This window comes from Callithrix jacchus, chromosome 1, assembly GCF_049354715.1.
Source record: "Callithrix jacchus isolate 240 chromosome 1, calJac240_pri, whole genome shotgun sequence".
NCBI classification, from domain to species: domain Eukaryota; kingdom Metazoa; phylum Chordata; class Mammalia; order Primates; family Cebidae; genus Callithrix; species Callithrix jacchus.
The window spans coordinates 155,303,975-155,321,124 of NC_133502.1; the positions used below are offsets into that span (position 1 = coordinate 155,303,975).

Below are 17,150 nucleotides of genomic sequence, written 5' to 3' on the forward strand. Positions count from 1 at the left end.
AGAGGCACTCTTTATTGAAGGATATTGGAGATACACACACACACACACACACACACACACACACACACACACAGTACCCCCTAAACCTCCATGTTTACAGAAGATAACAGCCCTCTTCCTTAGAGAAATGAACACACACACACACACACACACACACACACACACACACAGTACCCCCTAAACCTCCATGTTTACAGAAGATAACAGCCCTCTTCCTTAGAGAAATGAATTATGACTTATTTTTACCCATTTCTGTGCTATTGCCCAGCTAGGGAAATGGAGTTCTATGCTAAGGTTTGTGAGCTGGTCCAAAAATGTATATATGTGGGATAAGAACATGTATAGTTAGCAAGGAAGTATAGAATAGAATAGCACAACAGAGCTTGCACTGAATGACTTTGTGCTTACAAAGCCACTAATAGATCTTTGGAATAAGAATTAAGCATATTATTTTCTGTGACTGACAAAAAGGCAACCTTGTATGAAACCTGACATGGTCATTTCTAGTGTAGAGAGGGAGGAAGAGGGATTGGATATTTTTCTGAAGGAGGTTTCATAGGCAGTTGGGTTTCACCTCCTATTGGGGAATCAGTTTATAGCTTCACCCCTGTAAGTAGAGCCAAAATGAAAAAGGGCCTGGAGTTCATGGAGGAGTTTCAACTCCAAAGGAGCATTGTGGTTGTGGGAACGGGCAGGTTGTTGGTTAATGAGGGTTTGTTCATAGAACATGAAGCTTGAGAAGCGCTTCTCGAGAATGAATTAACTGTGTTCTCTTGTTTCCACCCTGACCTTAAACCCTTCTCCCCTCTTTTTCCTGTTCTATTTCTTGTCACCATCCTCTTCCAGGTGAGCATGCCTACAAGTGTTCTTGGTGCTCATTCTCCACCATGACAATCAGCCAGCTGAAGGAACACTCCCTTAAAGTCCACGGAAAAGCCCTGACCCTCCCCAGGCCACGGATCGTCAGTCTCCTCTCCTCACATTCCCACCACTCCTCCCAAAAGCCTACCCCGGCCGAAGAAGTGGAAGACTCCAATGGTAAAAAGGGGCTTCCAAGCTGGAGTTAACCACTCAGGGTTGAGGTGGGCTGGGATTCATTGCCAATCATTCTTTTTAGTGGGAAATCTTATGTGTAAATATCATGGTTCAAGTGAGGGAAGAAATGTGAAAAGGTTGAAATGGTGTAGAAATTGGAGTGGGAAGGGGAAATGAACTTGTTGAGCACCTGTGTGACGCCATGATGAAAATGGCCATCCATGCTCGTCAGAGCCTTGCTGGTGGAAAGAGCCTGTCGACTTGGATTGTTCCACTGTGGTTTCAAGCAAGAAAGCGAATGGAGTACCAGGCCGATTTCTTTGTTCATTTTTATTTATATCCTGTGTTGTTCTAAAAAAGATGTGCCGTGAAGCATTTGGGGTGACAGATATGTACATTAATGACACAGAGTTCAGAGTAGAAATGCAAAGGATGAATGAGTGGGGAAATGTGTCTGACTGAGCCACGTCATACCTTAGGGGTGACATAGAGATTTCTTACAGCTAAAGGATGCTAAGGAGGCATGAGTTGGGAGGAGAGTTTTACTGTTTAGAGTTTGAGAAGAAATATAGGAAGCCACGGAGAGGGTCTCCTTGCTAGCAGTGTGGCCAAAGCCATAGGGAGAGAAAGTGAGACTCTAGACCTTGGGGCCTGCAGATATGGCATAGTAAGCAAAGGGATAGTTTATTGTTTTTATAAGACCCAGAAGCAGATCTGTTTTGATTTCTCAGCTCACCTCAGTTGATTGCAGAATCAGCTACTTAAGAGAGAAGTAGAGGAAGTCTGCAGATTCTTCGAGGTAGAGCTGCTCTCTTCCAGACCCTTCTAATTCTTGGTTCCCTTCTGCGATAGCCAGTTGGCCACCATCAGCTTAAGTACTTCCCAGGTCAAGGAACGACTGTCTCCTAAGGTCTACTTTTACATTCTTGGGAGGAGCTTAGTGGACTGGAAAGAAAGCAGAACAAAAGCCTGGATTTGAATCTTGCTTCTTTCAATGGTGGTCATGTTTCCCTTGGCAAGCTTCTTGTACCCATTTTAAAACTGGATAGTGATATCTACCTCAACCAATTATCTTCAGAGATTAATGAGAAAAGGTACACACATGTAAAATACCTCATACAGCATCTGACACATAGTAGGTATTTAATAAATGGTCATTTTGTTTTTGTACTTTTCATCCTTTGTTGGCAATTGTGGACTTTGGGATCATTTATAACAAGTAGGAATTTTGGTGATTTTTAATGTGTGTGTTTAAAACAAGACACTCTTCAGATAACATGATGATCTGACAACCCAGCTTGTCAACATGGTCTAATTCTCAGATTATCAAAAGAGTAAATGAGTAGTCTTTATTCATGAGATCTGTGAGCAGACACCTGTAGGAGGAAATGGAATGGTAAGTCCTAAGATGAAAAGCTGCTTTTTAAAAAATGTTTGAAGCTTGGTGGACTTTCCTTTGCAAATCATTTATAGTGTTCGACACCATAGCTTCTTACTGGTATGCCTGCCTTAAAGGACTTTGTTTAACAAAGAAGGCTTGTTATGATGGCCACGACTTGTAATGAAGTAACTACCCAATCTCCTTAGGTACTGTGTAGTAGTTTAAAATGTGTAAGGAAGCCTATGCTGTTTGTTTTTTCTTCTGGGAAAATTTAGAGTCACGCATCTAGGGCTGGATGAGAGTACCTGTGGAAGGGTAAAGAAAATGTCCCCTTTCCACCTGGAATAGTCTATTCGCCAGGAAAGGTTGATAGATTGCAACCAAAAGGGCAAAATCTAATTTGACCCAAATTGTAAGATCTGTATTAATGTGATTTTTAATTAATTGTTTTCATCTGACATGGAAGCTACATTTTTGGAGCTGCTTGGATGAAATCAATTCATCTCAGTGCCGTTGCTACCAAAGGCTTTTGCTGGGACATTTTTCTCAAAGTCATACCTTCTTTTTCCTTTGTCTTTCTCCCTTGAAGGGTGAGTCTCAGTCAGAGGTCAAGAGATTCCTTTAAACCCACCCACTGCTTGGATCGTCAACCTCTGCATAGACTAAGAAGAGTTGAGTTCAATTAAATTCTTGAGCCTGTATTCTTTTCTGTAGTATGCACAGAAGAATCAGAAAAGAGTATAGTATTTGTCTGGCCTGCCGACAGCTTAAAATCAACTGTTCAGATGACGTTATTAATTCTTACATTTGAGCTAATCACCACCCTAAGCCTCAGGCCAAACCTATTTGTGGAGTGATTTTAGATTCTTGGAGGATGGACTGTGGGGAGTAGTGGGTGTCACAGAAATATGACAAAGTGATATCGAGTAGTCCTCTGTATAACACAGCCTGTATTTGTCTGGCCACAGAGAAATAATTTGCAATATATAAAACTGATTCTTATTTTTCTTCTTAAGAAACAACATAGTAACTGAAAGCTCTGGGTGGTAACTATTTAGTGAGGCCTACACAAAAGTGATTCATCCTGTACTGTTTTTAACGTATATAAATAACCTATATTAATGGATCAGCAGTGATTAGTTTAATTTGATGACACAAAAGCCGATTCGAAGGTGGGGTAAACAAAAAGAAGGCGATTCACATGAATGGATAATTCTGTGGAAAGAATAGTTAATAGTTTGTTCATTCAGTAGGTATTTTCTTGAATCCTTACTATGCATTTTGTATAGTTTTTCAAGGCCAAGAATGGCTGAGCAGCCCCAAAGTAAGAGACTATTTGCTAAGGAGCTGGATGGTAGATTCCTAGAAACAGCTAAGTCTATAGGATGGTAAAGCAGCTGTGGGGCTAAATTATTCTTTGAATGGTGTTTGAAACACACATGTGAAATCCAGTTGCACATTTTAATAGAGAGAAGCTGTGGGACTATTGGCTCTCAGTTAAGATTTCCCACACTGCAGATGCCAGGACAATGTGAACACACCAACCAAAAATGTGTTGCAGGCCTAGGGGGAGTCAAGATCCGTAAAACCGGGGAAATCACCATTGTATCTTTGGCTTTCTGATTCCCTAGTGAGGATGTGAATAAAACAAGTTGACATGCTCACTGCTCTTTGCAGTGGTCAAATGCTTACCGTCTTGAGAGTGAGCCAGTCTTCTCTGGCAGAGGGAAACAGCCTGAAAAGAGAGGTTCTTTCTAAGCTGTTTTCCCTCCCAACCCAGAGGAAAGCACTTTGAGGGAGGAAAGCAGAGAAAGCAAAAATGAGAAGGTAGAGGGGAGATTTCACTCCAGCTGCCTGGCCACACACCTGTTCTTTGCTTCAACCATGCTCTTGGGCTCTGAGCTGTCAGTCTTGACATGTTTCACCAGCACACAAATCCTCTATATATTCATGATGATCAGTTGTTGGAAAGAAAAGCAACGGCTGTATGGTATTGGTTTTGTGTATAAGATAATGGGAAATGACACATAATTGCTATTCTAAACAATGCATTAAGGGGAGACAATAAGGTTGTCAACAAAGGGAAATGCTCTGCTGTGTTTGTATTTACTGTGTTCCTTCTGCCATATACAACACAGGACTGGCTTTTATCAGGCTGTTTCCAAGTCTCTGCTTTCAGTACAGAAAAATACACATACACACACAGCTATAAAATAACAAAGAAACTAGGACAGCATAGTTTAGCTATGAGATTTCTTTTAGGTCTGAGAACCTATACAGTACATGAGCAATGGATATGTAACTTAACATTCAACTATATGTTTTATAGGACAGCAAGCCACTGGTGACATTCCATCTTTTTCCTCCCTCTAGTTTCTCCTGGACTAATAAGTTATTTTGCTTCTTCTATCTGTGCACTTATGCTATGGAATTGCCTGCTTTAGAAAATAGCTACTATCATGCATTTAGGACCAAAGCAAAAATCAGACCAGGTGCAAAATGAATAAGGTGAATGATGGCAACATAGTGGTTTTTGTTTGTTTGTTTTGTTTTTTTGCCCATGCCTTAGTTAGCCACCCAGAGAAAACACAAAGAACACTTGGTTGTGATACCCCTCCATTTATAATACAAAACTTGATAGAGTCCACCCAAAAGAGAAGTCTGTGATATCATGATTTAATAGGAAAATGTTGCAAGGAGCTTTGCAATTTCCTTTTGCACTGATTTTTTTTTTAATAAATCTCAATCGGGTTTTCTGTTCTAAACTCTAGAATAATATTTGAAAAACTGTTTTTATCAAGACATTTCTCATCAAGGAACCACATGTACTTATTGTCTGTCATATCAAACTCCTCAGCATCACATCCAAAGTTCACCATTTAGTCATGATTTCTCTACTGCGCAGTGGCTTCACTAGCAGATATTGACATTCCTACTATCTCTCTACTTATTACCCTGAGCATCTATTGTCTTCCTCTGTTCTTCTACCCACTTGCAGTAAGCTCTGCTGGGAAGTTAGAGGGATTTCTTCCCTGTCTGCTTCTCTCTACGAGTCCCTGACTTTTACTTCTTTAAGGGTTGATTTTCATTGGCCCCAACCTGTACTCAGATTACTCTTCTATCACTCATCTTCCTGGTGTTCTATTTATACTTGTGAATATGCTATTTTTTTCTGTCCCCTAATTTTCCAATATGGACAGTTGGGTAGGCACTTATTAAATACTTATTCTTTTGATGGACCAATGATATCTTGGAGGCATCACAGTTTTCAGCTCTGTTCATTGTACTGTGTCCTCAAACACATCTTAACTCTGCTAACCAAATTACACAGGATGAGTTTATTTCACTTCCACTTGAGAGGCAGGTCAAAAGACAAACAATCTGAAGATGAAACCTTAGGGAATACTCTAACATAAACTCTCTGACACAGTTACTCTGCCAAGATGAAAAGATCTTCCTTGACAAAGAACATTTTACATGCTGTCATGGTTCCCTGCATGATGAGACCTTCTGTATAGGGTGGGAAGCTGAAGGCTAAGACAGAGTATAAGCCCTTCAGTCCCTCAGAAGGCTACAGAAAGTATGATGAAGCTGGAGAGATGAACATTTCTAGTATCGTCACCCGTTAGCAGAGTTGCTTCTTGGAGCATGTGCACACAATCATTGATCTTAGAGTGGGCTAATTTGTTCTCTGTCAATATACAGCGTTTGGTTGCAGTTAAATTCAGATTGAAAGACGATACAGTGATAAACTGAACCACCAAACTTGGCAATGAGCAGAACTTTCTGTTCTACGTGAAAACTTTTCCCATCAGACTTTCAAAACAATATATTGGTAGAAGAGACTCATTTTGTGAGACTCAGTTTTTCTAAATATTAGAGGTTGGCAAACTTTTTCCTTTAAAAAGAATTCAAATTGACCCATAATAATTATACATATTTGTGTCATACAGTGTGATAATTTGATATATGCATACAATGTGCAATGATTAAATTAGGGTCATTAGCATTTCCGTCACCTCAAACATTTATCATTTCTTTGTGTTGGAAACACTCAAAATCTGCTCTTTTAGCTGTTAGTATATAATCAGTTGTTGTTTATTCTAGTCATCTTACAGATGTTGTAAAACTCTAGAACTTGTTTCTCCTATCCAGCTGTAATTTGTATCTATTAACCACCCTAAAGCCCTTCCCATTCTCTAGTAACCACTATTTTACTTGCTACTTCTATAAGCAACTTTTCTAGCTTCTACATATGAAGTAAGAATGTGCAGTATTTGTCTTTCTGTGCTGGCTTATTGTCAAGTTTTTTCTATAAAAAGGGTTAGACAGAAAATATTTTGAGCACAATAGGTCATATAGTCTCTGTCACAACTACTTAACTCTGCCATTCTAACATGAAAGTAGACATAGACAATATATGAACAAACGACATGGCTGTGTTCCAATAAAACTTTATGTACAAAAACAAAGGGAAGGCCCGTGAATCATACTTCACTAACTTATGCCATACATGAGATGATTGTGGGTATAATTACAGCAGTACCCATGAGATTAATCCAGTCTTTAATAAATGGCATTCTAGGCCTTTATATTTAACATATGGAATATTCCTAGATGTCACTTAAAATGTATCTTGACCTAAATATATTATTTGATTCATATTTGAAGTGTAAGGTATTAAATAAAGCTTTAAAAATATTAGTGCATGAATTACATTTAAGCTAAAAAGGAAAATCTTCTCTAAGAATTATGTTGAGTCTAGCTCCAAACTATCAGCTCATTTAACCTTGGCTGCAGCAATGCTTGACACCTAAAAATTAAAATCTGAGATGCTTTATTTTTGAAGAGAAGCTTTTCAGATCTCTAAATAGGTCAGACATAAAATCCTACCTTTAAGAGAATCCAGTTAGTTGCTAGGGCATCAGTTCTTCCACACAGGTTCCAATTGCAATCAGATTGAAAGAAAAAAATGAGGTGGTTTCTTTAAAAACGATAATCATGAAAGGGAGACTCCCAAGTGAATAATTAATTGTAAAATACAAAAATTTACATTGTTTTAGCACGTGTGATGTAAGGCATAATTTTAATGGCTTGACTATAATTTTTAACAGGTTCTGCTGGTCTCAAAATTATCTGACCAGATGCTACTAACTAACCTTCTCTTTTTGACATCAGAATTTCTACATCAAAATGTAGTCTAAAGTTTATTTTAATACTTACTATATTTTTACTATAAAGACTTAAAGGACTGCAACTTCCGTGGAGTGAAGTGGCATTGAAGACCCTGAATCTTCTGTTATTACCTGGAAATCTATCAGGATTAAACTGTTAAGACTCTGCGTCAGTGGCAAAGAGCAACACCCCAAAATTATCACCACTCTAACTCAAAGGTTATGTGATAGACTTCCCAAGAAATCAACCTGCCTGGGATTTTTGTGACTTTTTGAATTAGCCATAGTTTTGTGGCTAATATCATCCTTTGTGCCAAGGATGAAAACATTTTAAGTGTAGGCTTTCCATGTCCTGGGAACTTAGTCAACTAACCCATCTTCCTCTTCCCATGCCAACAAAAACATTGTTCATCAGAAGTATAACCATATACTACTAAACTTATTCAGGGCTAGTTCCCAGCAACACTGGAGTTTGCTCCATAATTCCACATCTGACTTTCACATCTCTGGGTGAACTGCTTGGAGATTACCTCAAGTCTTCCAGTCCTCATTTGTGGAAAGTATCTAAAAGAGAAGAAATCTACTTTATTCTTTGGCAGAAAAATATAGTCAGTCATTAGCTGAATCATCTAAAATAACTAATTTCAGATATTTTTTAAAAGAAAGAATTTTTCCTTGTCTTTCTCATTGCCCACCTCAAATTTTCTGTCCCTGGAGCTGAAGCTAGTATTTCAGCCCAATTGTTCTTGAGATAAAAATCCCTCAAACTGTCTTGAGACTTCTTATGACTCATAGGGCTCTCTTCTCCTTCTGTTCTGTGTGAGAGGATTTTACACAGGCAGAAGAAAGGGTATTAGGTTTGGGAGAAGTCACAAGAGTGAGCCATGATTCAGAGGTAGAAATACTGCGTTAGCCTTGCTAGCGCTGAGAGTATGTACTCAGAAAAGATGGGTATGTAAAAAAGAATTTTTTTTAAGGTGTGAAGAGTCCAGATCCAGGTGTTGTGGTTCATGCCTATATAATCTCAGCACTTTGGGAGGCTGAGACAGGAGGATCTCTTGAGGCCAGGAGTTCAATACCAGCGTGGGCAACATAGCAAGATCCCATCTCTACAAAAACATAAAAATAAAAATAAATTAGTATGGATGTGAGAATAAGATGCCAGAAATAACTTTGTAGCTACCATTATTTTTGGAAGAAATAAATTATATACATTCTGGTTGCATGTCCTGGCAAAGCATATCCAAATGATATACACGTTTTTGTTAACATGTTTTATTAACCGTAAATAACAACCAACAGAAAAATCCCAGTGGTGGTGATCAAGCAAAAATGGTGACATAAAACCAGTAGCCAAAGTGACATGAGAGACAAGTGTGTAGGTGGGAGACTCCGCTTGCTCACTGCTGGATTCAGTCCCTTTCTTTTTATGCCTGGGAAAGGATATGTCCCTGCCACTGGGGCTCTTCCACTTTGCAAGCAGTTTCGGAGTTGTCAAGTTCAACCCAGAGGAAGTGTTTGGCTGAGAATGTAGGCCCCAGCTAAAGTTTCATTTCCCAGCATACTGCTTGTGGAGAAGTCCTTCCAGGGCTAGGTTCTTTAGCTTCCATGGGGATACAAAACATTCTTAGATGACTCACACAAGTCACTCCCCTTATGTCATCTTTTATTTTGATGCCCTGTGAGTCCTTCACCAGAGCTGCTGTGATGGCCACATCAAGAGATGCAGGACCTTCTAAACTCTTAATCAGTGTGTGGATTTTTAGCACTGCTAGTTATTTTTTCCCCTTAGTCAGTTTGAAAGTCATCCATTCTGGTTTACATAAGGGTTCTGCAAGTCCCTTTGTTCAATTCCCAAGTGATGAAAAATAATAATTATTTTTAAAAATTCTACCAATTGCCATAAATTTGTCATCTAATATGTCTAATGAATTGGAGGTATAATTGATTAATCTCATTTGATAGAGAAGGAGCCAGGGCCACGAGAAGTAAAATGGTGAGTCAAATGTCACAAAGCGTGTACGTGGTGGAGCTGAGTTTCACTCACAGGTTTGTCTGATTCCAAAGCCTGTGCCCTTGAACTCTGTGCTTCAGTAAAGTCTAATAGCAAAAACACATACCCAAGAAATGATCCAGAGTGGTGAAGCCTTGGCTACTTATATGTCTGCGGGCTCTGGAATCTTCTAAAGGAAATGAAAGACAAGTGTTTATTACTTACTGATATTTGAAGCTTAAATTAACAGATGTACAGATAATATCAAAAGACCTGAACAGAATAAAGTGAGAAATTGTGTGTCTGGATTTGAAAGGCTGTAGCTGTGGATATGAGAAGGAATTGAGTTATGTAGGGCTTCATGGAAGAGGTGTGACTCAAGCTGGGCCTTGAAGGGTAAGTGGATGTATGCAGGTGGATTGAAGCAGGCCAGAAGGGAGGAGTATCAGACATGAGCAGACATACAAGAGAAAGGATCCTGGGGCTGCAGAGAACCAGTGTGGCTGCACTAAAGGATGTGTGGTAAAGTTAGTGGGAGGGTAATTGGCGAGGTAAGGAGAGGTATGGGAAGAAGACTTTAGATTTGTTAAGAAACAGACTGAATGGGGAAGACTGGCAGCAAGGTTCCTTCCTCTCTCCAAGTTCCAGGGTACGTTTGATATGTAGGTGCATTCAGCTAGCATCAATAGGTCTCCAAGAAGGAATGTGCAATGAAGTTAGTTATGGGTAGTGGTCATCTTCTTTAAAGATGGCTGCATGGAATTTTTTCCTTCTGATTACAAGACTAGTGGCAGTACATAACAAAATCTAAGGATCACCCATCATGGCAGCCTCTTCCTACCTGGAATAATCTATATTAACAGTTTGTTGAAATCATCTAGATATTTGTTCCTTGAGTATACAAACATTGGTTGTCATTTAGTTTTTTGTTGTTGTTGTTGTTGTTTTACTAAACTGGAACCGTACTACACAAGCTATTTTTCTTTCATATGTTTTTGCTCTCACTTGATAGGTTCTGTCTCCACATGATTTATAAGGGTTTATATCTCAAAACAAAAATAATTCCTTTTCAAATAATAAATATTGATTACTTAAAGCTTTCAAATATATTTTTATATATAATAAATTATGTATACATATATAGTATAGTTAAGGTGGGATTCTCAGAATTACAGAAGGCCTTCAAGATCTTGCCAATCAAAAATTTATTTATTTTATTTTAACTCTGACTCACCTCCTCAAAAATTACTTAAGTAGAATCTATTTCCCTACTACTTACTTGAGACTTAATACATTTACAACATTGGTAAATGATTCTTTTTTTTTTGAGACAGAGTTTTGCTCTTGTTACCCAGGCTGGAGTGCAATGGCGTGATCTTGGCTCACTGCAACCTCCACCTCCTGAGTTCAGGCAATTCTCCTGCCTCAGCCTCCTGAGTAGCTGGGATTACAGGCACGCGCCACCATGCCCGGCTAATTTTTTGTATTTTCAGTAGAGACGGGGTTTCACCATGTTGACCAGGATGGTCTCCATCTCTTGACCTCGAGATCCAGCCGCCTCGGCCTCCCAAAGTGCTGGGATTACAGGCTTGAGCCACCGCGCCCGGCCGGTAAATGATTCTTAAAAGACAAAAATCAAGATTACAGACTATCTAGACTGTTTAGAGTAATGAGCTAGAAATAAGATTTTGTATAAGCTGGTTATTCTAGTTAGTGTAAAAAAAAAAAAGGAAGATTTCTTGAAGGGATAAATACAAAGTATGTTGGGTAGCTTCTGACCCTGGCATTTATTTCCATTCCTGGACTTGCCAAATATTCTTATAATTACTAGCTACCTTACCTTTCTCTCCAGCTAAACCATGTGCTCTCCAAAATCAGGGACCATTTCTTACTCATTTTTAGAGCCCTAGCACTGGGTGTGCCATTCAATAAATATTTCTTAAATTGTTCTGAATTAGGACAGCAAAAGCAACCATGCACAAGGAAAGCCAAGAGAACAAAAAGCCTGAGAATCTGGAAAAAGCCAGTGCATTCTGGCTGTGTGTATAGCAAAATGTGCCATCCCATGTTGCTGCACTTTTCACTGATCTTTCCCCGCTCCTTGAGTTAACTAATGTCTCTCTTCCTCCCACCCCAAATGGCAACACCATAACCCTTTCAACTTTCTGTAAATGAAGCAACAAATTCCCTTTTCTCCAAGCAGCCAAGAAGACAAATGACTACCTTCTTTGCTTTGTGCCACCTCTTGAGAATACTTCTTCTTCCTTTGTGTAATGATCCCTTTTCAAATGCCTGCTTTCTGCTTATTTTCTTCCTCTCTTTTGGAGTATTCTTCTGTCTTCCTCTATGAACTCAGTGCTTGGCTCACAGCCTTTCTTTCTACTCCAAATGTAACCTTCAGGTTCTAGAATTAAGAGTAGGCTAGCCGGGTGCGGTGGCTCAAGCCTGTAATCCCAGCACTTTGGGAGGCTGAGGTGGGTGGATTCACGAGGTCAAGAGATGGAGACCATCCTGGTCAACATGGTGAAACCCCGTCTCTACTAAAAATACAAAAATTAGCTGGGCACGGTGGCGCCTGCCTGTAATCCCAGCTACTCAGGAGGCTGAGGCAAGAGAATTGCCTAAACCCAGGAGGTGGAGGTTGCGGTGAGCCGGGATCGCGCCATTGCACTCCAGCCAGGGTAACAAGAGCAAAACTCCATCTCAAAAAAAAAAAAAAAAAAATAGAGTAGACTAGATTCGATGGTAATAACTCAACAGATACTTCGGTCACCTCAGCCAGATTCACCTCCTTTCTGACTGTCCTCCAGCGGCCCACCTGTGACCAAAATCACCAAAACAGCTCCATCTCGCACCTCAGATTTGCCCTTACCCTGACCACTGCATGTTGTCTCCTCCCCCATCCAATCCAACCTAGACCTGATGTGAGGGTTAGCCGTTCTCCAGTATCCTGGTTTCTCTTGCTCCCTTGTCCTCGGGTTTCGAACCTGCCAGACTCCAACCCTGAATAACCTTCACTCCTGCCCTTCCTCTGGTGTTAGCCACTCTTTCTGATTCTAACCTCCATCTTTTCCAATCTGTTTTCCAGGAGATGTTTGTTAATCACAAATCCGATATACTTTTCCAAATAAAATTGGAGCTGATTCAGACTTATCCCTGTGTAATGTCAGTTTACACCTAAGAATTTCAAGATTTTTTTTTAAGTGAAAGAGACAGGAACAGAGCCACAGCCAAGGTGCTAGAAGTTGCAAATAGCTGCAGTCTATCTTACTTGTCCCAGACTAAATGGAATGAGCAGCTGTATCGTTAGTAGCTGTGGCAATCACAAATTATTGTACTTGTGAGTTGGGATTTTATTGTTACTCTGATTTTATAGTATTTTAAAATTTTGCCCATGGGTAAGTTTTTAATTAGGAATAGAGAGAGGAAAGATGAGGAAATTCACATCTACCTTGCATGCAAACAAGAATAATGCCATCAACATTTCTGTTAGAAGAAACAATAATTGTGATAACTAAACCACAGGCAGACAGTGAAGTGTAAGTGCAGTTCCCTGACAGCATATTAACATTGATAGATTCTATATGTTGTTATATTAACAATAAAATAAGATCATTTTTGCTCATATGGTTACAGTATACTTTTGCATCTTGGCTTTGTTATCTCCATCATGGAAATCTGGAAAACAACTCTTTAGAAAATTAAGTTCAAGGCTTAAATAAAATATTTGAAAGATTTGCTTTTTCTCTTTTAAAATGAAAGCTTTTTAGTTACTTTTTGAATAACTTCATTATGATGTGCCTCTACCCCTATAACTTAACAAAAAGGTTTATGGTACTTTTCACTGTTCTTCCTCTTCTAATTTTGGGATATTTTCTAGATCACAGCATGCCTAGGAGACAACGTTAAGTAAATAGGTAATTGTTTTCACTGACAATTCTCCCCTCCTTGAGTTAATAACTTCTCCCTTCCTCCCGCTCCAATGGCAACTCCATAGCCCTTTCAACTTTCTGCAAATGAAGCAACGAATTCTTTCTTTCCAAGCAGCCAAGAAGACAAGTGGGTACCTTCCTTCCTGTCTGCCACCTCTTGAGGGTACTTCTACTTTCTGTGTTTAATGAGAACTTCAGGTTGGAGAAGTAATTCTGTGCAAGCGTAGGTTTAAGATTTATTTATTATCTTTTTCTAAATTGAGAGAAAGGTAAAACATAGGATTAGAAAGAAGCTTTGAAAACTAGACCATGCTGCACACACTGGTGGTGGTTTTTATATTAATGACAATAATCCCAATGAAAAGAGGTGACTCTACTAGGACTGGCCATATACAGCCACTGTTAAGAAAGTACCGAGAGCAGCCCAGCCATACAGCTCCAGTCCAGGTGGAGCAGCTCTCACTGTGCCCCTGGGCTTCCTGTATCCAAAAAGGGAAGGAAGGTTGTTGACAGCAACGGATCTGCAACATTTGAGGACACCACAAGCCTGTCCAAATTCCACCCCAGGCCTTCTTGCTTGCCTCGGCCCCAATCCGGCGCTCTCATTCGGGGGAAGCATCCAAATGTTCCATGGAACATCTTCCTCAAGTCATAACAGTTTTTTTTTTCCAGTGGAATTTTGGAGTCGTGCTGCTGTACTGGCATCAAGTGTGCCTCTTGCGGTATATCACTGGATTCATTTTTATTGAGCAAATGCCAGGAGGGATCATTTTCACCCTACTGGAGCTAGTGAAAATTAGGGGCAAATGATCTTTTTGAAACCAGTTCTCCGTATAGATCATCTTTACTTAATAGTGTACAGATCACACTGGAGATGTTGGAACCCTGAATTTGAGATTTGACTTGAAAGCTGCTGCAGGCTCAAGTCCAGGAAGTACCATTCACGTTGTTGTTAATGAAATATGCAGCCTTAGGCAGAGGTCCTGTCTAGCTCCATATCACACACGCACATCCTTAGTTAGACCATTTACCCTCTCTGAGGCTTGTAGTTTCTAATATGCAAAATAATGATGCCTACTTTATGGGATTATTTCAAGGATCAAATGAGATAACGCAATGGAAGTATTTTCATATTCTAAATTACTGTAGAAATAGTCACTATTGTTAAAGCACTATAGTAGCAAATTGAAGCAAATATGTTGTCAATTTATGATCATTTTTAATCAACCATAGAATGGGTTTTCTTTAAGTAAAAAAGGAAAAAATGTCACATCTAGCCTCAGAAACTAAATGAAGGTTTTTTTGATCATGAGTTTTCTTGGGAGCCTAAAACAATTCAGTGCTTGGATGGTGGTGCTTAGTCTGGAGCCTTGTTGATACAAACCTATTGGAACTTCAGGGTTTAGTTGAAACTACCCACATAAGAAACTCCTTAGCATTTGATACCCTAATGGGCTAGAGGGATGCATTGATGAGTCCCAGTGTTGGACTTTATAACTGTGATTATTACTGACATTAATCGATAATCATTTTAAATTAATGGTAACTGTCACTTACTGCGTTTCTACTGATTGAGTACTTTGTAAACATTGTCTCATTTGATTTAAGCCATGCAACAGTCCCATGAGGCAGGAACTTCCATGACCAGCTCCTTGCTGTTTAGGAAGGAGGAAAATAGGCCTAAGCAAGTTAAGTGGTGTGCCCCAGGTTATAGTTAAATCCAGCAGAGTTGGGGTTAGAAGGCACATCGACTCCAAATTCTGTTCACTGTGTCACTGCTTCCCTAAGCCTCAGTTCTTAGATGCACTGTTTTTCCCCTGGCAGATCTTAAAAAGGTTATACATACGAGCCCCAGAAAAGTGCTCTGTGTTTGAAATATTAAAACCATTCTTGGATATGACCTTCTGCAATCTTATCTTCCAAATCTCTTGGAAGGAAGAAACCAATAATCCCAACTTCTACTTTCTCCCCACTCACTCCTTCTTTTTGTAAACTGCTAGACTCAATGTTCTGCCTTCAGCATTTTATTGAAACCACTTTCATGAAGTGATCTAATGCTGGCTAACTGCAGTGGCATTTTCTCTGGGAAGGAGTCATTTCTTCTTGCTGTTTACACCTGCCGCCTCCTTGGCTCCCCCTCCCTCTCTCTGGAATTCCTTGCAATGTGACCTCGATCTCTGTGACTATAATGAAAAGGCTTTCACAAGGATCATCAGTGACTTCAGACAAACAAGGTCATGGCCTCTGCTCTTGCCTCATCCTTCTTTTTTTGCCTGTGTCATTTAAAGCTGCTGACCTTCCTCCCAGGGAAATTCTCTTCCCTTGGTTTTGGTCCTGCTCTGTGTTTCAGCCTCTCCTCCAGCCTCTCTGTTCATGCCTTCCCTTTACCTTGTTTTTACCACCTTTCTCCTGCTACCCTCACATGTACCTGGGTCTGGTTCTCAGTTCTGTTCTTTGGACTCTCTCTGTCTCTCTCTTTACAAACGCATTAAGTCAACTTGCCCTCTTCTAATGCCACTAAGACTTCCAGTGCTAACCTGTATTATTAAGTCTGAGACCCTCTGTTCTACGTGCTCCCCACCTTCTCCACCTGAAGGTCTCATTCAACCTTTATTTCAAAGGCTCTAAAATGGAACTTATTAATTTCCCACTAAACTTGTCCCTTTGCCAGAGCTCTTGGGACCCAGCTAGAATCCTCTGCAACTCCAGGTTCTGTTGGACCCACATTCCATCAGCCAATCATTTGTTGCCTGCTTAGTCCTGTTGTTTATATCACCTTAATTCTTCTCACATCCATCTCCCTCCTTCCCATCCTCATCTCTTAGCTAACTCATCACCACATTTACCTCACCTGCAAAGTCCCCCATTCATTCTATTCTAAGCAAGGTTAAGAGTTCATATTAGGGCTGGGCGGGTGGCTCAAGCCTGTAATCCCAGCACTTTGGGAGGCTGAGGTGGGTGGATCACGAGGTCAAGAGATCGAGACCATCCTAGTCAACGTGGTGAAACCCCGTCTCTACTGAAAATACAAAAAAAAAAAAAATTAGCTGGGCATAGTGGCACATGCCTGTAATCCCAGCTACTCAGGAGGCTGAGGCAGGAGAATTGCCTGAACCCAGGAGGCAGAGGTTGCGGTGAGCCAAGATCACGCCATTGCACTCCAGCCTGGGCAACAAGAGCGAAACTCCGTCTCAAAAAAAAAAAAGAAAAAAGTTCATATTATTCTCCTATTCAGAAGTCTTTAACAGCTCTGCATGGCCTGTGTATTCGTCCGTTTTCACACTGCTATAAAGAACTACCTGAGACTGTGTAATTTATAAAGAAAAGTTTAATTGACTCACAATTCTGTATGGCTAGGGAGGCCTCAGGAAACTTACAGTCAAGGCAGAAGGCAAAGGGGGAGCCAGGCGGCAGGAGATAGAGTGAGGGAGGGAAAAAGTGGCATACTTTTAAACCATCAGATCTTGTGTGAACTCACTCACTGTCACTAGAATAGCATGGGGAAACCACCCCCATGATCCAGTCATCTCCCATGAGTTCCCTTCCTTGACATGTGAGGATTCCAATTAAGATGACGTGGGGATTCCAGTTAAGATGGACACAGAGCCAAACCATATCAGCCTGTTTAAAAGAGA

The 17,150-nt window shown here is 40.1% G+C and overlaps 1 protein-coding gene across 15 annotated transcripts in view; it reads left to right on the forward strand.

The window, feature by feature from the left end:
* ZNF462 (zinc finger protein 462) overlaps positions 1-17,150 on the forward strand; it is a 156,429-nt gene that overhangs the window by 79,511 nt on the left and 59,768 nt on the right. For all 15 annotated transcript variants that reach the window (XR_013535802.1, XR_013535803.1, XM_035253893.3 and 12 more), the window contains exon 7: positions 847-1,038. Coding sequence is in view for 13 of the 15 variants with exons in the window: in XM_035253893.3 (XP_035109784.3) it covers positions 847-1,038 (192 nt within the window). In the remaining 2 variants the exon portion in view is untranslated. The remainder of the gene's footprint in view (positions 1-846; positions 1,039-17,150) is intronic.